This window comes from Didymosphaeria variabile (assembly GCF_027946475.1).
Source record: "Didymosphaeria variabile strain IMI 356815 chromosome Unknown scaffold_2, whole genome shotgun sequence".
Lineage (NCBI taxonomy): Eukaryota > Fungi > Ascomycota > Dothideomycetes > Pleosporales > Didymosphaeriaceae > Didymosphaeria > Didymosphaeria variabile.
Genome location: NW_026611621.1, coordinates 1,557,864 through 1,580,785, shown reverse-complemented (window position 1 = coordinate 1,580,785; position 22,922 = coordinate 1,557,864). Strand labels below are relative to the sequence as shown.

At 51.7% G+C, this 22,922-nt stretch overlaps 8 protein-coding genes across 8 annotated transcripts; 4 read left to right on the top strand and 4 right to left on the bottom strand.

The window, feature by feature from the left end:
- Positions 1-163: 163 nt before the first annotated feature.
- On the bottom strand, positions 164-1,236 carry N0V89_002225 (uncharacterized protein; the record flags this gene model as incomplete). The annotated part of the gene is made up of 4 exons (XM_056211035.1): positions 164-367; positions 436-523; positions 732-985; positions 1,102-1,236. The coding sequence occupies 4 exons, from the start codon at positions 1,234-1,236 to the stop codon at positions 164-166; spliced, it is 681 nt and encodes a 226-aa protein (XP_056074508.1).
- A 790-nt stretch (positions 1,237-2,026) lies between these two features.
- Positions 2,027-2,390, top strand: N0V89_002224 (uncharacterized protein; the record flags this gene model as incomplete). Its single annotated transcript, XM_056211034.1, has 2 exons — positions 2,027-2,067; positions 2,123-2,390. 2 exons carry the CDS (start codon positions 2,027-2,029, stop codon positions 2,388-2,390), a joined length of 309 nt encoding a protein of 102 aa, XP_056074507.1.
- A 795-nt stretch (positions 2,391-3,185) lies between these two features.
- Positions 3,186-5,788, top strand: CEX1 (Nuclear aminoacylation-dependent tRNA export pathway component; the record flags this gene model as incomplete). Its single annotated transcript, XM_056211033.1, has 6 exons — positions 3,186-3,308; positions 3,361-3,498; positions 3,546-4,177; positions 4,227-4,521; positions 4,568-4,771; positions 4,820-5,788. The coding sequence occupies 6 exons, from the start codon at positions 3,186-3,188 to the stop codon at positions 5,786-5,788; spliced, it is 2,361 nt and encodes a 786-aa protein (XP_056074506.1).
- A 1,447-nt stretch (positions 5,789-7,235) lies between these two features.
- Positions 7,236-9,791, bottom strand: N0V89_002222 (uncharacterized protein; the record flags this gene model as incomplete). Its single annotated transcript, XM_056211032.1, has 3 exons — positions 7,236-7,409; positions 7,831-9,587; positions 9,644-9,791. The coding sequence occupies 3 exons, from the start codon at positions 9,789-9,791 to the stop codon at positions 7,236-7,238; spliced, it is 2,079 nt and encodes a 692-aa protein (XP_056074505.1).
- A 404-nt stretch (positions 9,792-10,195) lies between these two features.
- On the top strand, positions 10,196-11,054 carry PEP12 (SNAP receptor; the record flags this gene model as incomplete). The annotated part of the gene is made up of 2 exons (XM_056211031.1): positions 10,196-10,492; positions 10,542-11,054. 2 exons carry the CDS (start codon positions 10,196-10,198, stop codon positions 11,052-11,054), a joined length of 810 nt encoding a protein of 269 aa, XP_056074504.1.
- Positions 11,055-14,178: 3,124 nt separating this feature from the next.
- On the bottom strand, positions 14,179-15,369 carry MVD1 (diphosphomevalonate decarboxylase; the record flags this gene model as incomplete). Its single annotated transcript, XM_056211030.1, has 1 exon — positions 14,179-15,369. The coding sequence occupies one exon, from the start codon at positions 15,367-15,369 to the stop codon at positions 14,179-14,181; it is 1,191 nt and encodes a 396-aa protein (XP_056074503.1).
- A 382-nt stretch (positions 15,370-15,751) lies between these two features.
- CYT2 (Cytochrome c1 heme lyase) lies at positions 15,752-16,522 on the top strand (the record flags this gene model as incomplete). Its single annotated transcript, XM_056211029.1, has 1 exon — positions 15,752-16,522. The coding sequence occupies one exon, from the start codon at positions 15,752-15,754 to the stop codon at positions 16,520-16,522; it is 771 nt and encodes a 256-aa protein (XP_056074502.1).
- Positions 16,523-16,943: 421 nt separating this feature from the next.
- Positions 16,944-19,462, bottom strand: SEC23 (GTPase-activating protein S23; the record flags this gene model as incomplete). The annotated part of the gene is made up of 4 exons (XM_056211028.1): positions 16,944-17,755; positions 17,809-18,796; positions 18,844-19,263; positions 19,367-19,462. The coding sequence occupies 4 exons, from the start codon at positions 19,460-19,462 to the stop codon at positions 16,944-16,946; spliced, it is 2,316 nt and encodes a 771-aa protein (XP_056074501.1).
- Between the last annotated feature and the right edge of the window lie 3,460 nt (positions 19,463-22,922).

Here is a 22,922-nt window from a genome sequence, read left to right as displayed (position 1 = left end):
CCATAGGAACAGTGTTTTTGCTGATATAATACACGCCCATAACCATTCAGTGATACCGGCTCCGTGAAGATCCTCAAATCAGTCTGACCGCTCGCCCTTACACTCCGGTGCCCTTGACAAAATAGATATCGATACATGTGATGGCCTTGTTCAGCGTCAATGCCTAGTAGGGACGGTATCCGGATGCCCTGGGGCGGTATCCACCCCGGTAGCCGCCGCCTCGAGGAGGACCGTAGCCGCCGCCGCCACCGCCGCGTCCGCCATAGGGAGAGCCGCGACCGCCGTAGCCTCCTCCGCCGCGCCCACCTCCACCACGACCGCCACGCCCCCGAGACATGCCGGGTAGGTTGGTGCGCTTTGGTACAACCTAAGGAGACTTTAGTTATTGTTCGCCATACGATTGGATCCCTGGAAGGAAGTGGTGTTGTGACGTACCTTGAGGTTGCGGCCGCGGAATATGCTGTCGTTTAGAACGAGCGCCTGCTCGACGAGATTGGGTTCAGTGAACTCCACATACGCATACCTGCATACGCTCATTAGCGTTTGTCCGAATCTTTCCGCCAAACTCTTGCCAGGTAGCGAAAAGATCCCAGCGACGCAGAACAGTGATGTAAATCATGAGTGAGTCAGGGTTGGCTGGACATGTGCAACCGCTTGTGCGCCTGCCAGGCTTGCGCACCGGACATTGGAAGGATCAAGGAAAAACCACCTCTTGGAATGGGAAGACTGACCCTTTAGGATGCCCCGTGAACTTGTCCAGTAGAATGGTAACGCGATTAATGCTGCCACACTCTTGGAAGTGCGCCTGTATCTCCTCGGGCGATGCTTCGTAATCCACGTTTCCTACGAAGACGCTTCGCGCGTCAACGTCCTCTCTGTTTTCGCGTAGGTCGTGGCGTTCCATGTCGGAACTCTGTTGCATTTGGCGCAACTTCGCGGCTTCTTCCTCCATCTCGAGAACTCGGCGCTTCATTGCGTCAATTTCCTGATGCTTGTTAGCCTGACTCAACGAAGGAGGGTGTCGCAGTCGCAATGCGCGGGCCGAAGAACAGTTGTAGCCGCCATCCTTCTGGGAGGGACCTTTTTGCCATGGCTCCATACCTCGTCGTTTTGCTCACCCTCGGGTGCTCTGTCGGTGCGGTCGTCAACGGGGTCATCTAGTCGGTCCTCGAGACGATCATCGTCGTAGCGGCGCTCATCTTCCTCGCGGGGTATATCATGTTCGCGGTCGGACATCTCCGCAAACGAAGGTGAAGGTGCCTGCGCTGGAGTCAGAAGTGAAGGCAGCACCAGGCAATTGGCGCGACCTACGAGGCTGGTGTTGCGGCTAGTAATAGCAATGAGCGATGTAGTGCGCAGTGGATTCAATGACGCGCGCCTAGCTTCAGTCGCGTCACAATTTACGATCTTAGGAAGTCCAACTTAATGTGTCGCCGGAAAGGAATGGTACCAATATAAGGTTGAGAGGTTCACAGAAAGTAAATGATGCAAGCTTCCCTGGGCCGTGCGGCGTTTATGTAAGCTTTGCTCCACAAACCCAGGCACCGCGAGGCTGCAGCAAACCGCGGGAGCCCTGCGGAGTGCCCAACGGTTTCCTGCATCGTTCTCCAAATGTCCATGCCGGTACTTCCGGGCACGTGCATGAGCTCGATATTTCCTTGACAGTACACGCTTTACTTCGTACTTGAACTCGATCATGTCTTCCTCGCCAATGCTCCGGCCGCAGGGACCGTCGCACGAGCCCTTAAGTGATTCTGACACTGATGTGGCGGGTCTGCGTGGCAAACTCCTCCGCTTCTTCTCCACGAGGACATTTCACTATTCAGTTTTGCTGCTTGTAGCTCTTGATGTAGGATGCATGTTTGCTGGTACGCGCGAACCAACCGTCGAGTTGTGAACACCCGCAAGCTCATTGTACATCGTAGACATCGTGATAAACCTTGAAACATGTGATCGCAAGACACCCGGAGCAGACACTGCATTAGAAGCACTCAAACGCGTCAGTCTAGCATTCTCGGCGCTCTTCATGGTCGAGTTGCTCGCTTCGATATGGGCATTCAGAACAGCGTGAGTCCATCGACTCTGGATGCCACTGTCATCAACGCTAACCACCAATCTCCAGGTACTTTAAGTCCAAGTTTCACATCTTCGACGCTACTATTATCGTCGTCTCTTTCATCTTCGAAGTCAGTCTGCAAGGCGTCGAGGAGGAAGTAGCATCCCTCATCGTAGTCCTGCGGCTGCTGCGCGTGGTAAAGATTGTCGACGAACTCAGCGTTGGTGCAGAGGCCCATATGTCAGATCTAGAGCAACGGCTTGAATCGATTGAAAAGGAGAACAGAGAGTTAAGAGAGGTGCTTCGTGCTAGAAGGTCTGCAGTGCAAGCATAAAGCCCTTTCGTTGTGAAGGGGGATAGGTCATCTTCGGTAGACTCACAATGCTATGCAAAGGTGCAAGACCAACGCATTTCTACTGTTGCAAATTAGCGAGCGCCTAACAAGCATATGCGAATTGGAGTAGGTGAAGTGCATCGTTTCAGTAGACTTTTGATCTCGTTGATTGTACAGCACATCGCTATACTGAGGCTTCTTGCGAAACCATCAGTACGATTTGACCTTTTACCAGAAAGATCATCATGTATGCTGGGAGGTTGTGGTAGACTGCAAGCTTTACGTACCTTTGGTGTATCCAGCTTAACCGTGCCTCTCAAGGTCAATATACTGTCGTACAGCGCTTGATTCCTCCAGCTCGTTTGCACGTGCTGTAGGTAGTAGCGACCGTGGAGAATAAAGTGATTTGACGGAAGGTGATGTTGGGTGGTGGTGCCCGGGACAAAACCATGGAACGCGCCAGGCCAGCACTCGGTCGTTTCCAAGGTTACAAAATATGTCGCCGCAGACATTGTTTGGCAACTCAGATATCGTACAAGCGCATAACGCGTCGAGGCCGCTGATTTACACGCAGACGCAGTAGTGGTGCGCAAGTGACGACGGTGGTTGAGAGAAGACGCGATAGTCGCGCGTATGCCAGTGACGGGCTGCGGGAGCTTGGAGCTTGCCCCGCGTGTCCCAAAATAGAAAGCGCAGAGCGTGGCCATATGGAGACAGGCGCCAGTGGGTTTGAGATTAATCCTCAGCAACGCTCTTCGCCTCGTGTACGTGCAGCTTCTCTTCTGCTCCGGAGCCATGGACTTCCTCAAGTCTGCCGTTGCATCGGCTATTTCCAAGGGCCCTGCGTTTGGGTACACGTTCGGCGACCGTGTAGACATTGACGACTCTATCTGGACCTTGTACAACGGCATAAAGCGAGTATGGCCTAGGCTGTCTTACACAACTAAGCTTGCGGCTAACAATGTATCAGGAAGATGGGTCCAAGTGCAGTATATTCTCGTTCGACGCGACGGGGAGTAAGTCTCGGTTACCCCTCGCTCGCAATGCGCTCCGCAAGCTACGCACCCTGCGCCACCCGGGCGTTGTGAAAGTGTTGGATACGGTAGAGGTAGAATTGACTTGGTCCATCTTGGAGATCGGGCTAAGGATACGCAGACAGACGCATACATTTACATTGCGACCGAGAGACTTAGTCCGCTCAGCTGGCATGTCAAGCGCAAGAGTCTTACCGAGGAGACGATAAAATGGGGATTGCATAACGTCGCAAAGACCTTGAAGTTTGTGAACACGGAAGCTACATCGATCCATGGTTGCATACGGCCAGCATCTATATTCTTCAGCGAAAGCGGCGAGTGGAAGCTCGGAGGATTCGACGCCCTAAGCTCGGTAAAAGAGGATGATTCAGTATTGCCTAGATATGGAAGCGCTATTCCGGATGCACGCCGATACATGCCTCCAGAGGTGTCGAAGGGTGGATGGGAGGTCATAAAGCAGAACCCCACACATGCGGTCGACTCGTACAACTTTGGAACACTCATCTTCGAAGTGTTCAATGGCAGCTTCCAAGGAAGCGATCAGCTAGGACAGATGAAGAGTATACCTCCAAGCATACAACAAGCCTACAAACGCTTACTGAACGCCAATCCGAAGTCGAGAATGAGCGTTGGTCAGTTCCTCGACCAGGGAAAACGATTAGGCGGATTCTTTCAGACACCACTAATTCAAGTGACCGAAGATATTGAAAACATAGGTCTTAAGTCCGAAGACGAGAGAAATGAAGTTCTTGGGTCTGTAAACCACGTACCCGATCATACCCATATACTAACGCAGGCATAGCAAACTCGACGAAGTCGCTGATGACTTTCCCGCCGACTTTTTCAAGATGAAAGTCCTGCCCGAACTGCTTAAGTCCGTAGAATTTGGAGGTGGTGGCGCAAAGGTCTTTGGCACCGTCATGCAGATAGGCGCCAAGCTATCTGACGAAGAGTACGAAACGCAAATCACACCTGTCGTTGTGCGGTTGTTCGCGAACCCTGATCGTGCGATCCGCGTATGCCTGCTGAACAATCTTCCTCTGATGATCGATCATTTACCGCAGAAGATTGTCAATAATCAGATCTTCCCGCAACTGGTTCGTGACTGTTACGCTCCCGCTAATCATTGCTAATTGCTCGCAGGTCACTGGCTTCACCGATGTTGCGCCTGTTGTACGAGAAGAGACTGTTAAGGCTGTTTTAGTCATTGTACCGAAGCTATCAGACCGCGTTGTGAACGGCGAATTGTTAAGACATCTGGCCAAAACCGCAAATGATGAACAAGCTGGTATCCGTACGAACACAACTATCTGTCTCGGAAAGATCGCACGAAATCTTGGAGCAAATGTATATTCGAGTTACAGTAGTCCTCTTACACAAGCTAACAGTACACAGAACCGAGCCAAGGTCCTCTCAGCTGCCTTCGCACGTTCACTCCGAGACCCTTTCGTCCACGCCCGTAACGCCGCACTAATGGCCCTCTCCGCAACCGCTGACCTTTTCAGCGAAGAAGACTGTGCCTCAAAGTTACTTCCCGTCATGTGCCCGTCCTTGGTGGACAAAGAGAAGATGATCCGTGACCAAGCTCAGAAAACAGTTGACATATACATAACCCGCATCCGCAAATACACTGCCACAATGCCCGACACCGTTCTCCCATCCCCCTCGATTACCTCTGCAAGCGGTGGTAATGCGGTGCCCCGCATGGGCACCCCTGCGAATGATAGCACATGGACCGGCTGGGCCATATCCTCGTTCACGAACAAGCTCGCAGCTGCAAGCGGCCAGATGCAAGCTGGCGCTGCTACGAATGGCAGTGCTGATCAGCGGTCGCACTCTGTACCCCCACCCGCTGTACCTACCGCAAGCAAGCCTACACTTACCCCCTCATCGAGGCCTGGCATGACGCTCACCAAGTCTGCCGCGTCGATCCCAACAATGGCGAGCCCAGATCCGGTCGATGCATTCAATGACGAAACGGAGGACTTTGATGGCGACTGGGGTGGCTTTGGAGATGACGATGCGTTTGGCACCAGTAGCAGCGCAAGCAAGAAGCAGGAGGAGGAAGATGATCCGTGGGGTGCACCGAATGTCAATTCAGCGCCTGCAAATTTTGACGACAAGGGTGAACCAGATTTCGCGGGTTGGCTCGCCGCCCAGAATCAGTCGAAGAAGACGGTCACCAAGACATTGCCGAAGGGGCTCGCGAAGTCAGGGACGGCTACTAAGAAGCCTGTTGTGGCCAGGACAGCAGGTGCACCGAATGTGAAGAGAGTTGTTGTCGCGCAGCCGAAGAAGGAGGTTAAGACGCCGGAGCCGCACAAAAATGAAGAGGAGGATGAGGGGTGGGGTGATGCGTGGTGAGTCATTTTGTGGCTAGTGGGAGGCGTATATACCCTTGGGCTAGCACTGCTTTTTTGGATGTATACGAGCATTGCGGCGGCGTTTGGATAGACTGGATTGGGTTGGATTGGATAGTGAGGGCATTGGAAGAGAGCGAATTTATGGTGGTTCTACAGCAACGGTTACGCTGCCCATATCAGGCCTTAGGCATCTCCATGACGCTTGGCTCATAAGATGAATTAACATAATAGTGCAGTTCACCCACAGGAAAGAAGATCCACCTTGCCCACCCTCTTGCTCTATGCGTGTGTACTGTGAAGGCGCTTAGAGGTGCGCCCACGCTAACCTCATCAGGTCCCGAAGCCGTACCTTGCCGTAGTATGGAAGGATTACGTACCCCATGAACTACCCCACTGCCAACAATGAGCTCCAACACCAAATGATTCTACACTAATCATCATATACTTGATCAATAGCTACCAAATTGAGCACATCACCATCTTCACGTGCGTCAAATATATCGTTCATTGGGTTCCTTATGCTTCAAATATACTGTCCTCCTGCCACATCGGGAAGGTCTCCATCCACACGTGGACTAACGGCTGGCAGATGTCCCACGCTCATGGCGCGTCGATATAGTGTAGTGTGAATCCGAGGTTTGTATGTGGAGAGGATATATAGATCGTTGACCGTCGTAACTGAGGGGCCCCCTCGTTGCGAATAGTTACCACCCTTAAGCCTGTCCAAGATGCATCTCTCTCACTTGCTACTCTACCCCGTTGTCGCTTCAGCGGCCAATATCCTTCTATCAAACGATGACGGCTGGGCAGAGCTGAACATCAGAACCTTTTACAATGCTCTCACCTCCTCCGGCAACTCGGTCGTTATATCGGCGCCGGCAGAGAACGAGAGCGGAACGGGTAAAAACAATGATCCTTATTATCGTCAATACCACGACAGAATTAACAAGAAGCAGGCTCCAGCGACTCCAGGCCAACCACTGTAGGCTCCTCCGGCTGCGAATTCAACAGCTGCCCCGCCGGTTCCCCCGCAACGGGCACCAACTCCTCAAACACGCACTTCAACTACGTAAACTCCTATCCCGTGACCTCTGTAAAATACGGTCTTTCCACGCTCTCCCCAAAATTCTTCTCCGGGAACCCAGCCATCGTTGTAGCAGGCCCCAACGTGGGCTCAAACCTTGGCTCCACCACACTGATCTCCGGAACGGTGGGGGCGGCGTCCTATGCTGCTTCTACGGGGGGCGTGCCCGCTATTGCGTTCTCAGGAAGTAGCGGGAGCCAGGTGGCGTGGACGACGAGTCCGGTGCCGGCGTACTCGACCATCTAGTACTTCTCCTAATCCTCTTCATTGCAAGAAATCATGCTCACCCATACAGCGCATCCTTGTCTACAACCGTTACGAACACGATATTGGCTTCGGGCGCGCCATATCTACCAACTGGTGTCTACCTTAACGTGAACTTCCCCTCCGCCGGCTCCGGCTCTTGCACTAGCTCCTCATCCTTCAAATACGTCCTTAGTCGCGTGAACAGCGCGTCCAGTGGCACGGCGGCGGACGTCTCAACCTGCGGATCTACGAGACTGCCGACGGAATCTAAAGTCGTTGGAACGAGTGGATGCTATGTTAGCATTTCGGTGGGGAATGCGAGCACGAAAGGAGATAGTACGGCTGCAAATCAGGCGGTTGTGCTGGGGAAGCTGAAGGGTATTTTGAGTTGTTTGCCGTAAGTCTCAGGATCGGACGGGCATGCGCGGAGTAAGTATGGTTGGATGACTGACTATGCATTGCCGAGGCAGAAATTCCACGGAGGGATACGAGGCACCCCAATCGGATGGCTCAACTGGTGATACGTCAAGATTTCATATGTTTGAATTGTGTTGGATCTGGGTATTCTGTCACCTGTACAGCTTCTCTCTGTGACTTCGAATCAAAGAACCTTGGCAAAGTAAGCTTGGAGACGAAACAATGAGCATATTCCTTCATAATCCAGCTTTTTTATATCTCCATCGTAGATGCCAAGTTAACCATTCTTATCGTACATAAGCCATCTCAGGCCCGTTAGAAGCCACCTTCTTCGCCTCCGTTATCTCTAGCCTCGACATTTTCAAGCCCGTCAAATACTCGCCGAAGCTCCTGAGAATCTTTTCTAGTCCAGCTCTCAAAGTCTCCCTCACTTGTTCCGCCTCGGCAACTTTCTTCCGCTCCGCCTCAGGCTTTGCCAGCGCGTCGAAATCGGTCCAGTGAACGTTCAGCTTCGCGATGTACTCGTCCAGCTTATTCAATGCCACAGTAAACACGCGAATGATCTGCGGTACTTCGTCCTGCATGCGTCCATACTCGTCCTCTAAGATACTGGATACGGTGAGGTTCGTCAGCGCGGTGATGGCGTTGCACAGGATGGAGAGGCGCGAGTATGGCGCGCCAGCAACAACAACGTTGGTGGTGCGGCGAAGGCTATGGCGGAAGGGATATCCAAAAGGCGAAGCCATGAACTGCGAGTACAAGCCTGAAGAGCGGGCTTCGACTTCGTTGACACTCTTTTGGAGATGTTGCTGAACCTCTGCGGTACTCTTTTTGAGATACTCGCGAGTCTTTACGCCGTTCTGCGGTGAGGAAAGCGATTTAGCGAAGTCACCAGCCACGTCAACGAGTTTCTCCCTCGTAGTAGTTGGGGGAAGGCCAGGAGCTTTGACTGGTGCGTCATAGAGACCAGGAGCGATCTGTGGTACTAGAGAAACCGTTTGGAGTTGCTTGTTCTTTTCAGCCTCGTCATGGGGGCGATAGTGCGGATCCAGGCCCACGTTAAGGCGAGTGATGAGGAGGCTAACTTCCGAGAGGCAAATATCGACGACCTGCTTCAGAGTAGTACCGTTCTTGCGGCTTAGCTCTCCATAAACAGTCTTGCGGCGTTCCGGGAAATACTCTGTGATCAAAGCCAGTTCCCAGAGAGCTACAGCCTTGATGGTGTCTTTCTTAGCTTTCAAGCCTTTAAGAAGGCTGCCGTTCGGATCCTTTGAATCATTCGTGATAGGTTTGTCGTTCTTCAGTGGAGGCTGTGACATGAAGAGGTCGAAGGTTGTGTTGATAAACTGCCACATAAACAAGAGCAAAGCACCTTCCGCAAGGAACATGCCAATCAAAGGGGCGAAAGGTGGTAGAGTATTAGGTAATGGCCGCGACTTGGAAAGGCTGATCATAAGCACGTTCCTCGCCCACGCATAATACGAAGGCCAGATGACATAGCGGAAGCCAAAAATGTATATCAAAGCACCTACGAGCGATACGGCACCCGAACCAATGGCAGCGGTTTGAGCGAGGGACGATAGTTTCTGAATAAGGACTTGTCGAGGGTTTGGTGCCAGTGAAGTCGCAGCAGCATCTTGTTCGGCCTTCACTTTGGTCGCATGAAAAACGATCTTGTCGTAATCGCACCACAAATGAACCCCACTCTGGACCAACGCCAGGACAACGAACATGTAGCGAAGGAACATTGGTCGTTCATTGAGCCGAAGTCGCTCATAGTTCTTCCCTTGGTCGGTGTAGCCGAGCTTCTTGCTCTCGGGTTGAGTCCAGATGTAAATCTCGCCGAAAAGAAATGCTGAGAGTACGTAGGATGCTACGGTCATAATGGTCCTGCCTGTAAAGGCATACTTTTTAAAAGTATCCCAACCGGCTTCTGTGTTTCTCTCGCCAACGTGATACTGCGCAATGCGGCCGATAAATATTATCATGGCGGATACGAAGAGTAGGAGCGCCCGAATGCCAACGGGTCCGATTAGGAACCACGACCAGAGATCTAGTAGTACATTTCCATGTTAGCAAAGTTGAGTGTGGCTTGGAAACTTTACGTACAGTGTGTCCACGTTCCTTGCCACACCGAGATCAGCCAGCAAAGAAAAGCCGTGTATACCGCAGCACTTGTGAAGCGCTTGTGCAGGACCGGGGTGACGAAGTCTCGATACGGTCGTATAGGCGCCTGTACTGGCATCGCGGGAGGCATAGTTGTGGAGTCGGAGCGGTCGGGCGGTGTGTCGATCGAAAAGGAGCCCTATATCATCGCATGGGCAGAGCAAAGAAACAACTTGCAATTGCAAGAGAAAGAAGAAGCGGCTATAAAAGCTTGCAGCCTCGCGTTGAAGCTCGTTTACTTGAACTTTGAACAAAACACTCGAGGTCGGAGCTCTCCTGCGCCGACGCCTGGCTTATTAAAGAAGGAGCGGCTGCAGGGATGGCACGTGCGCACTTCGTCATTGCCCAGGAACGCCTGCTGCCAACCTCCAGGTAACGAAACACTACCACGCACAGCTTACGGCGCACCAGGCAGCAGGCCAGCTATACATCGCTGCATTCACTGAGGTGCTTATATCGATCATTTCTCACTGCTGAACCGTATCCCCCTGCGAAATGTCCTTCCAGCACTCGTCGGCCCTCGAGTCGCAACCAACGACATGGCGAAGAGAGGACGACCCACAGTATGCTGACGACCCTGAGTTTCGCGATTTCGCCTCGAAGCTTGGAGACGATTTATTTGCGTTGACGAGCGACGTCGCCCGCCTCTCACAGGAGACTGCGAAGCTTGGAACATCGCGTGAGACACCTAGAGTTCGGGAGCGGGTCAGAACGACGTCGGAGGAGACGTCGGACAAGTTTAAGGACATTGGAGAACGACTGAAGAAGCTCACAACCTGGCCAGATGTCGGGGTATGGAGATCATGTTATGTTCATTACAGAGCACCGCTAATCAAGATAGCCCTCGCAACGCTTCACCCAGTCAAAGCTTAGCCGCGAGTTCAAAGCAACCCTCACCGAGTTCCAGCAGCTACAGCGACAAGCTATCGAGAAAGAGAAGGCATCCAACTCAGCCGCACGAGCAGCTCTGCAGGATCAGACCTCGCCGACGGAAGAGCGAAGCGGGTTCGGACAGGAACAAGAGCAAGAACAGCTGCGCCTGGCGAACCAAGACGACGTCGACTTCCAGGAGCAACTCATCATCGAGCGCGAATCTGAAATCCGCAACATCGAGCAGTCCGTCGGCGAACTGAACGAGCTCTTTCGCGATGTGGCGCACATGGTGCACGAGCAGGGAGCACAGCTTGATATTATCGAGGAGAACGTCGAGACCACACATGACGCATCCCGCGGAGCTCACGTAAACCTGAAGCAAGCGAGCAACTACCAGAAGGGTGCAAGGAGCAAGGCCTGCATCCTATTGCTCATTCTCGCTATTGTCTTGGTCATCATCATTTTGGCTGTTCTCTTGTAAAGCGGAGTTTCGTACGTTGCATGAGCATTCTCTTTTGTTAGACACCGATACCACGGCGTTTGGGGTGTTGCTTGCGCAGCTTCTTCTGGTGAAGATCGCAACAGAAGCTCTTTCAGTACGATTGCGGTAGTCAAACGTGCAATAATAACGGCTACGCTTGTACATCTCATCTTCATTAGTCAGAGTACACTCGTCATGACCGAAGGAATTGCTGACACCAGAACAACATCACAAAGTTCACCAGTGATCAAGGGACGACAGTGGGGAGATTGAGTATGATACTAAAGTCGACTACTCTTTACGGCTACGGTAGGGTGCCGCGATACATGCAAAGCGACAAAACACCATGAACGATCCTGCCCGCTCCTGCCCGTTCCATATCCCAATCCACGACCAAGCCTCTAAGACTTTCCCCTCTCAAAGTACGCCATCCGCAGTTGAAAGACCAACCTCTCCACACCCCCTTCAATCAGCACAATCAAAGTACCCCCCAACCTCCCTACAACCTCCTCCTCCGCAAAAACCGCACGCTCCTGCTTAAACCAATCACAAACCTCCACCAACCCAATGTTGTCGTGCCACTCCCATTGCATGCCATCCATTCTAACCTTACCCTGTTCACGATCGTGCGCCTGCACAATTTCAACCGTCTCAGAATCCGGCATCTGTCTCAGGTACGAATGTAACAGCAAGTACGGTAATCGCCTACGTACGTTGGGGGAGATGTGGCCCCACTGCGCGACGTACTTTGTGACCAGGTACATCCAAACGGGATCGTCCTCACTATTCCAAATGTCGTCGTATTCACTGAGTTTCTCGCAGGCGTATGCAACAGCCGGGATAGACTCAGCGGTGTCTACGTTGATACATTGATTGTGGATGTGATGGTGAGAAAAGCTTCTTGAGAAGACGCGCCACTTTATACCCGCGCGCGAATACGTAGAGCTGCAATGCGTACATGGTCACAGTGCTCTTCTCTTCAACGGCACTGAAGAGCGCCGGTGGACTCACCGTGGTAGCGCGCCGCCAGCCCCTACTTGTCATACTTACATATGTTTCGCGGAAAACCAGCTATAGTAGTCAGGATTGTCTTTCACTAACTTACCACAGTTCTTTGGATATCTTTACAACGATAAACCATTCGGCCTTTTATATGCCTGACCATGGTAAGATCACTACTTTTCGGGTCTCTATTTAGATACTAATTCATTAATTATTAATAATTGGATTATCCAGGCAAATTATATAATATTAACGTCTAATCTTAGAAAACCATGTATTATCTACACATAGGGTTAAACGTGCTCAATAATGCGTAGGCACACTCACATCAACTTCAAGCTTTATTCGCCCTCTTTACCCGTAGGATGAAGATGTCCGGTCTTAGCATTGCCGTCCTTGTCGTAAAATCTCGCAGTAATATGCGACAGGGGCTCTCTCGCGCTAGAATGGAGGTTCTCCCTATAAATCACCTGGGCACTGTAAGCTCTGAGTATGAGAAGCGTACAAACAGGCTTGGTGGCAACGACATTCTTGGTGCCCTTAGGAATCTGTTAGGGATAACCTATAGTAGGCTTTGATCATCTTCAAAGTGTCTTAAGCCGCCTTCTGGGCAATCTTAGGAGGACGTTTCCAGCGCTCAGTCACTACGGCGGCGCCAACAACGACCTTGTTGCCATTCACAGTGCCTGTGCCCACGATCAAGTCCTCAATAATCTTATTCCCTACACTACAAGATATGTTTCGACGGAATGCACCTTCCATGGTGTTGAATGTACTATTCTGGTTCAGATCAGGCAACAGAAAGGCCGATTACCCTTAGACATACAACTTCTTACTATAATCAGGGGTATGGAGACGGTCTTGAAAGGTATTCTCTGTTTGATTTAGTACATGAGAGAGGTATGTCTCCATTTCGATCATGTGCCTGGCGCCTCTGGCTGTCCTCATTGGCGCGCAGGCAGCAGGTGATGTAAATACCGAAGAGATCTCTCATGTTCCATTATTGGTGAAGGTGTAGAATGTCACCTATTGCCATGGTTCGTTGACTTCTCACATTGAATGCGTTTGACATTATGATGGCTGTTGAAGCACGCGAAGCTAAAAGCCAGATCATATTACCTTTGCAGATCATACAACTTTTCGAGAATATGACTTGCATGAGTACACTATAAATTTGGCGCACCCAAACCTCATACTCCCAACACTTGCTTACATCGCCTCAATACATAAAACTATGTTAATGATAAATCTGCGGTTTACCTCCATGGTGTACTCCCTGGAGTGAAGGGAGCCCTTCACAGCGAGCCTGATGCGCCCTCAGCACATACGCTACCTTGCCAACGTTCCTATCGATGAGTTCCAGGTGAGCCTACTACACCCGTTTCTCAACTTTCTGAACATCTGCTGATTTTCGCGAAGGACTAAGTACACTCCAGACCCATCATCCTTTTCCTCATGCAGACCTGACCACTAGCTTGCTGCTGAGCAAGATAATCGACTAACGTTCAAGTGCTCGTAAATGCATTTGAGAACACATAGTCGCCTCCTTAAAAAATCAATTTTCTCCCTACGCAAACGGTAATCTGCTATAAGTCCAAGATCCGAGTCCACTTGCAACACTAGTCTCCGCGCGAATATCCAGCACTTATATACGGGATTTGGAGTAAACGTGAATTAGCGCCACGACACTCAAGTGCTGTACAATGATACAGCAACTTATGTTGTGCATTAGACTTTGCTCAAAAGAAACATCAAGAACTACAAAGCTCTATTCCTCTCGATACGAGGGTTCAAAGCTTGCGCCACTCCGGATGACACCCATAGTTTCTGTCGGCTCGCATAAGCCGATTAAGTGCACAACTAGAGGATTTTCATCGTCTTGAACGCCAGGCTGAGTGCTACCCCGATATATCATAACACTACAGGTCTGTTCACATATCGGGCAACCAGAAAAACATGGTCGGAAGCAGTCGTTCCTGTCCCTAGCAGATTAGACATTATGTAGGACTTAACGGAGATAGAATCATAGGCGTCGCCAGGCACGGCATGCCATTCTACTTCGTACCGTGGGTATCTCAATACGGTGCGTACATGTAGACAAACCGCCCCAGCCCCCCTTGCTCTACAAGATAGGCTCACCCTTCTCATCGATGAGAGTCTCCCCCGTTTTTACGGGTCCTTCTCCTACGCCAGTCAGAATGACCCTGCTCACACCGTCCTTCAACAGCTCCACGGCAACACCAGCCTCCTCCTTAATCTTCTCCAGGTTTGCACCATTAGCCTCAACCTTCTCACCCCTCTCACACTTCCAGCCATCCTTCTCCCCAATCGCAGCCTTAAACAAGCCCGCAACCTCCTTCTCGTTCTCCTCCAGGTAATACACCACCGCATTCGGTCCCGCATCAAACGTATACGCCGCGATGATCTTGCCCGCCGCCGCGTTGATGCTCTCAACAACCTTAATCGCCGCGCGGGACACATCGTTGAGGTAGAAAATCGGGGGATACGTGTCCAGGCACGTGGCGTGGAAGCTGTTACTGTCCATCATAGTGACCTTACCGAAAGCCTCGAAGTCCTTCTCCTGGATCGCCTTCTGCATCTCTGCCATACGGCGTGGGACAGTTTCGTTCGCTCGTGCAGCGAAGAGGGAGGAGGTGGCGACGGTGGTCTGCATGCCTGTCGTGGAAGACACGCCTTTCTTAGCCGCCGACACAACAAGGATGACGGCGCGCATGTTGGGCCAGTGTGAGGCGGGCGCGACTTGGAAGGCTACGCTGTCGCTGCCATCAGTGGCGGAACCTTGTTCCCAGCCGACGTAGCCGCCGAAGAGACTCCTGCAAGCGGAGCCGGAGCCCTGGCGAGCGATGCGGGAGAGATCAGTGGGGGAGGAGGGGAGCTCGTAAAGGTTCGCGATAGCCCTGACAAGGGCAGCGAATCCTGCGGCAGAACTAGCGAGACCCGCCGCGGTGGGGAAGTTGTTCTCGCTCACGATCCTGAGGGGAAGTTCGGAAAGCCTGGAGAGCGAAGAGTTGGAGTCTTCGAGCTGCTTGCGGAGGGCGCGCAGTTCTCTGAAGCAGGCTTGCGTTCGGGCGCCTGAGACGTCTTGTGGGCTGCCATTGAGGAGCAGGGTATCCTCTTTCGGGTATGTTGAGGAGCAGGAGGCGGTGGTGTGGGTGCGGAGATCGGCTTGCGAGAGGGTGACGGAGAGGGAGGAGTTAGTGGGAAGGTTGAGCTTGGGGTCGCGCTTTCCCCAGTATTTGATTACAGCGATGTTTACCGGAGCGGTCGTACTGGCGCGGTAGATCTCCGACATTGTGGTGGTTTGGTGGTGTTTGTTAAAGGATAAGTAGAGGATCTGTTGTTGGTGGGGTTCAATGGATTTTTGTTTATGCAGGGTCTCGGTGGGATGGTCCTGGGGCTGGGAGACCTGACAAAACAGGCAATTCCCGAGTCTTTCGAATTTAAGAGAAACTTTCAAGTGACGAGGAAATCAGAAGAACTTTAACCCCTTACATGAGTAATTGCCCAATATGTACCCTCCGAAGCGGTGAACTGGCGTTCTCCTCCCGCAACAAGCTTAACCAATCACAACCCACCTAACTCCCGACCTCCGTGGCCCAAGCTCAACTTTTCTTATGCTCCATCGCCAACCATTTACATCCGGAGGTCCGCAACAACAATCGAACACATCCACAATGGCAGCGCAAGACTCCCCAGACCCGGCAGCTGCCTGCCCCGTCGACCACAAGACCCGCGAAGCATGGCTCGCCCATGCCAAAAAAGCGAACCCCTCACAACCACCAATACCACCGCACGCCGCGCCCCTCGCAACACCTGGTTGCGACTCCTCCGCTATGCAACAATCCCAATCCGCACATACACCCGGAGTCATGGACTCAATACGCAAACTTCGTACCGACCGCGAGATAAGCACCATTCCGCGCGCACTACCCGGCGATGCGCCAGTCGCTGGCGCCAGGCCCGCGAATAGCGAGGAAGATACCGGCGTTGACAAGAAGTCCGGCAATTGGATATATCCCAGCGAGCAGATGTTCTTTGATGCGATGAAGCGGAAGGCGTATAGTCCTGAGGAGACTGATATGCACACTATTGTACCGATTCACAACGCGGTCAATGAGCGGGCGTGGAAGGAGATCAAGGAATGGGAGAAGGGGAGGGGGAGTGAGGCGTGCGGTGGGCCAAAATTGTCTTCGTTTTCGGGGCTTTCTTCGTCTCTTACGCCCCGCGCAAGGCTTAATACACTCATGGGGTACAAGCCGCCCTTCGATAGGCATGACTGGGTCGTCGATCGGTGCGGGACAAAGGTAGAATACGTGATCGACTTCTATGCTGGCAAGGATGAGGGGAGATCAGGGAAGGAGTTGAACTTCTACCTGGATGTGAGACCGAAGCTGAACAGTTGGGAAGGTGTGAAATTACGGGCTTTCAAATTTGTTGGATTATAAGATGTTTTGTGTATTATACTGTATGATACGGTGTTTTGATATCGCCTTTCTATTCGGGTATGTAGACTGTATATGCAGGAGAGGGAGATATCAGGCCGGCACGCTGTAGGAGCGCCTCCACTCAGACATTAGCTTCTGTAAGAATTATGGGGTGCATGGAGCTCAATAAGTGGCTCTCATCTGCATATGTATTCTGAGTTATAAAGTACTCTTACAACTCCGAAGGGAGACTTGCACTTGGAAACATGAGAGCTATGGTAGTAAATGGGATGTTTTGGCTAAAGTCAAAGGGCATGTTCAACACCCGCACATCATGTCAGAACCATCATAAAATGTCCCCCTTGCCTTGCTAGGCGCAACTCTAGTAACCATCAGTCCTGCCGCCGACTAACCCTCAAAGACCTTCCATCACGCTAATCTATTAGCTCGTCCCAGATACAGCCAGCTTCATCAGATGGTCCATGAATGTCTGCAGGCTGACATCATCCGTGAAGATAGTCTGCGCCGTCGCACCACCATACTGACCCTGGCTGGTATGCGTTGTTGATGGATTGAGCTTCGAGAGCAAGAAACGCGCTTGCGAACCACCGGCGTCGCAAACGATGAATCGGGGCAGTGGGAAGCGATCCTGAATGAGATCCCTGGCATCGCCCTTTGGTGCATCAAGCAAGGCGGCAAAGTTTTCGTAGCCTTCCTGCTCATGGTAGCCCGCTTTGCGCCATTCCGCCATCGTCTCGCCGTGGAAGATGAGGATGTGGAAGAATGTGTCCAGGAGAAGGACGGTCTCGGCCTGAATCGAGGACGAATCGAGCAGAACTGGTTGGCCACCCTCGTGGTCGAAACCATAGCTATCGAGGGTGGGCTGGATCATGATGAGCGAGTTGCTGACGTCCTCGTGGTTCAAAACATGTCGGTAGAAAGCGGTCTCATCGGGCGAGTTGTTGAAGACCTGGAGGAACTGTGATCGACGCAGGTGGAACATGAACTGTGGGTAGAGCGTGAAGTTCTTCTCGAGACGGAACGATGAAGGGTCGTCTTTCCTGTACTCTGCAAACCGAGCGCATAACCGGATCAACATTCGGTCTACCCATCGGAGGACGTCTGGTCCGTCGTCAACCTCTGCTTTGAAGACTGCTATCCTTGACATGAGGACAGCGGCAGCTTCTTGATCGAATGATTGGGCGATGGCTGGGTCGCCCGAAGGCCCACTTAGGTTACGTGCAACGGTCGTAACTAAGAGATATTAGCATTGGCGTTCTACAGCAGAACCCGGCATTGATACTTACCCCTCACATGATAAGTGCCAGCAGAATGCTGGTAGTAAGTCAAGAACTGTATCATGCCCTTCTGTGGCCCTGCCGCAAGCTGGTTTGGTCCACCTTGGCCGGCAATCTCGAAATAAACACCGTAGCTAGATTCGGGACTAATACCGCACATTTTCCACAAGCATGTGTTTCCGATACCGCACTCGGTCTCGCCCACAGATGGCGACTTCTTGTTGCTGGAGATCGCATGACCGATCAAGCCAGTAACCTTCAATTCTTTTGTCGTTAGGACCTCGAAGTCAGCGTTGAACCCCATGAGCAGGTTATCATCTTCGTCCTTGTTGAAAACGCGGGCAAAGGATTGCTTGTACATAGAAGATGTGAAGCTGTCCGTCAGAACCATATGTCCACCGGTGGAATTGACGAGGCCCTTCATTTCAAGGAGACCAACCTGGTCCAAGCAACCAGCGAAAATGTCGACAATGTGGCCGTTATGTGCGATGCGCTTTGCCAGAGTTTCGTAAAACTTCAGCGCCTTCTTGTAGTATTTGATGTTATCACGGTCAATATCGTGATGCGATCGAATGGGCTCCCTCAGCTCAGGACCAACTACCATACCCGGACCCTCAGTAGCAGGGCCACCGCTGAAAAGCATGATTCTGCTTCCCATGTTCTTGAAAGAGGTCTCCAAAAGTCCAGCCGCTACGCTGAGTGCGACGCCAGTACACCTCAGCGCTCGCTTGTCGTTGGCCACAGGCCATGGGTCCTTCTGGAGCTGCTCCAAAGCGTTCGTGAGCTGGAATTCGCACTGCGCAACAGGGAGGAGGAAGCGTGCACCTGGGCCACCAATGGGCATCGGAGGTCGTCCGGGCTGCTGCTGCATGTTGGGGCGGGGCGCGATCTGGCCGAGGCCGAGCATTTCCTGGACCTGCTGCGATGTATAGTCCTTATTGCCCCGGAAGACGTACGACTTGGCGCATTCGGTGTAGCCGAGCTCATGCACTTGGGTCTGCAAAAGATCAGTCGCATCCCAACCGAGAACTGACTTCAACCTACCATGGTTCCAAATGTGACCAAACCAACCAATGCGTACTGCGGCAGCAGACTCAGACTCATGATGATGGAGTCTTTGAGTGCCTTCAAGCTGTCCTCCTCTTGACAAGTATCGACAACGAAGAGGAAGATTGGCGGTGACGGCGCCGGTCGGCGAAGCTGGTACTCGATGGTGGTATTGCTCGGGTGGAGCTCTGGAGGGATCTGTTCTGCCGAGATGTCTTTGTAATGCTGTGGGAGGCCGTTTCGCTGCATACAGAAAGGACACTGCCAGACCTTGGCGCGCATGTCGACCTGACAGAAGGGGTTGAGGGCGGCGCGGCAAGGCGCCTTACAAATGATCGGATCATACTGAAGTAGCGGACTTGAGGTCTCCTTCAGTGGGGTGTAGAGGGCTCCGATGGGCACTACGCGTGTCAGTCGCTGACATCTTTTGCTCATGCATCCCTCTTACCAACTAGCCGCGATGCTTCCTGCCCAAGGTGTTAGCATTCCGTATTATCAACACGTATTCGCAATGTCATACCATGCGCGAGCTGGGGAAAGTGTTCCAACTGAGTCTGATGCCATCCTTGTCCTCAATGTCGCTCCACTGGTCCTTCAGTGCCTCGTAGTCGGCCATGGTGTCTGATGTAGAGTGTCTCTAGGAAGTGCGGTGGGCTGTGGTGGGACCAAGCGGCGCCCACAATTCGATTTCGCGGGGCAGGCGTGGAGGTGCGGAGAGAGTCGTAGGATGCGAGTTGAGGGAGAGAAGATGAATATTCAAAGTACCGCCTGGAGTCCGGACAGGCTGCAGCAAGGTTCGGAAAGTTGCAACGTGCCCCAAAGCCAAACCACAAGTCGAGTGGATTCGACGACCAGAGCCCATGCGGCCAGATTGAGGTTCGGCAAGCTCCAGACCCAATGCGGGCTAGCTCGTGGTCCAAGCTCCGACGTCGACCAAAACTCCAATTTTTCCTGGCCCCCTCTTCTCTCTTCAGACAGAACGCCAGCAAACAAACACTACTTACGGCAGCCTCAAGTATCAGTCATGAGGCTGTTTTCGCGCTGAGCGTAGAGAAGATTAGGCCCATGGCTGGGCGCCCGGTCTGGAGATCCCTTTTTGGGCTCCTGTGATATTCTGGGAATCAGCAGAGGTTACATTATCCTTCGTAGAAACCGTTCTCCAATTGTAGTCGTCAGTCAGCATGTTTCCTACTCTTCTTGGAGTTGGGAACAAACGACGCACGAGCAATATGTGCGTGAACACCGCCGGCTTACGGTCGACTGGCACGCAACGTCCGAACCGGTCGCAGTGGTCTGGAATTGGTGCAACATGTCATTGCAGTAGTTCCTCCATCGGACATAAGGGCAATGAATCTCTTATGTACTGTCCTGTCCCATCACATTTTCCCATGCTCTTTTTACACCTTACACGCTCCTTCACTTACAATCTGGATTCCTTTCTTTTGCAGTTTCAGTCACATTGACAATCGAAGTTTTACTACCCTGCGCCATATTGTCAACTATCACGCTCGTTAAGCATGGTGGTGGTCCGTCAGATGAACTTGACATTTTAAGGTGAAGGTTCCTATTACTAGGGAGGTGTAAGGGTACCATAGGTAGGTGTAAGGGTACAAACAGAATGCGATGTCAGATTCAACGAAGTTGATAAAAAACGCTAGAAGTTCGCCTGCTATCAGACTAAACGTGCGTGTGTTATGCTGGAGAACGGTAGAAAAGCCGGACAAGCGCAGCGGTCACACCGTCTTCACTCTGACTTTGACCGGCCCCTCGCCTAGCCACCTCTTCGCTGCAACCAACGGCTGGCTCTCGCCATCATCTTAAACCCGCTTCCCGCACAACACAACGAAACGGCATCATGGAAGCCGCAAAGCAAGACTCCGAGCCCCCCAGCATCAGGTACTTCTTCTCCTCACAAGACGTTCCGTGATCTGTAGCTCACCTGCACAGCGACATATTCTGCGGCCCTGCTGCGGTCGTCGTCAAGCTTGGTGCTGAGGAAAAATCGTGCCGCATCTCTAAAGCCCTCATTATGTCCCTCTCTAGCTACTTTTGCTGTGCATTCGGGTAACAAATGTTCGAGCACGGCGTCTCTAGCGAGGTGAGTATTCCCAGCACACCCGGTTCTGCGCAATCCAGGAAGACTAACCATTCGATATCCTAGACACACATGACGACTCTCCATAAGGTTTAGCAAGCAGGTACCGACGACATCTTCTAATAAGGTAACCCTAAAAAGACGTCATTCTGACCGTGTTCGAACTTTTCAACGCCCAAATGCACTCCCATGCCTTCGCGAAGGTCCACTGCACCGAGTGGTATACGGACTATGACAGGACCGTGTCCGAGCATGTTGGTCGCGAGCTTGTGGACCTCTACATCTTCGCTAATCGGAACGGAGTCAATGGTTCCAAGACCTACCATGTCCTCGAAGCTCTCATTACTCGTTGTTTGCAGTACTTTCGTGCTACATTTGTTGCTGATACCTTCGAACAGGGTGGAACTGACGAGGTAACTCATCAAGGTCAAGCTAGCTCGCGTGCAACAGTACTCCGTATGCACATGAAGTAAGCCACGAAAGTAACCGTGTTGGTCGCATTAGGTCAAATTCCCGGACTTCGAGCCTGCGGATATCGAACCATCCATCGACAGGCTATACACTCAGCACCTTCCGGACATCTACCATGATTGTCAAAACAAATCCGATGGTGCGCGTGAAGCTTCAATGGCTTTGTGCATCAAATGGTTATGTTCTTGCCGATCGGTTCTTTGTCTTGACATTGAAAAAGACATTTAGAGATGCTCGTTCCCGCGCTCGAAAACGGCCTTGTACCCTGTTTCGACACAATTGTATCTGCATTCGCCTTGCTTCCGGAACGCGATCGGACCCTAAAGCGTCTCGTCGACGAACACTGACTGTATTGGAGCCAGGATTCGAGCGTCGGGCTGGCATGAAAACAGAATATCAAGGAGAGGAAGAGGTGTTGCGTAGGCTTCTGCAACAATCCTGGGTCAAGGCGATGCAGAAACAATCTCAGATAAGGGACCGTTGAAAGACACTGGCTTGAAGACTATATCAATGGCGGCGATGGATCAGAGCGGTAATTAGTCCACCAAAGCATGTTCATACTCATGTTGCATGTAGCATCGATAAAAAGAAAGGCGCAGAGACTTTGTATGCTTCGCGTAGACCGCAAGCAGGTAGCTTCGCCCTCAATAGCAAGTTGTTGAGCGGAGACATGGTTCATACAGCTCATCACGTAGTCACCCAGCAGAAGTCTACTCAGACAGGTTGTCTAAAGTCCTGCGCACATACATGAATTGGCTTAGGATGTTCCTTTCATAAACATGGATAGGGTGAGTATGTCCGCGTACCTCACCTCGCGAATCATAAACGCGCTGATTAGTACCCCAAGAAGAGGAATGGACAAGTCAGGGACGAGGAGGAGGAGAGGCTGTTTGAGCTTGTTGACTTATTGGCGGGGTGACAATTCTTCATACAGGTGATGAAAATAGTACTCTTAAACGATGACGAAAGACATTTCTCTAATTCTAGAGCGATGTCTCAATGATGATCACGGGTCGGAGCACCCAGAGTATGACCAAAGGCTCTTCAGGTGTCGCACACAGATAGACAACAGAGACGCCAAAGGATCAGGTACCATTATGAATTGTAATGCTAATTACTGCTATGTTATTCAAGATCTCGTTGATACTATCGACCACTACAACAACAATCTATGAGAAGCAGCTAGACTTGAATCGACAAGGCCACAAAAATAAGATCTCAGCACCATAACTAAAGCCCATAAATTCCTGTCCTGAAGAGCATTCTCACCGATGTCAATCATATTCTATGTGTCTCCTGAAGCTCAATTCTCAACATATGAATCGTTCCCGTTATCAGTAGCTCATGTGACTTCATACCTACAGTGGTATTCAACATCATGGTGATGACGTCAGGGTGACCACCATAATACACTTTACATACATCCACGCAAACTTTAGAATTGTCGAAGGCGTTGTGCCTCCGTCTTTCACAGTCCATTCCAACCCAATCCTCAAAAATGTCGTTCTCA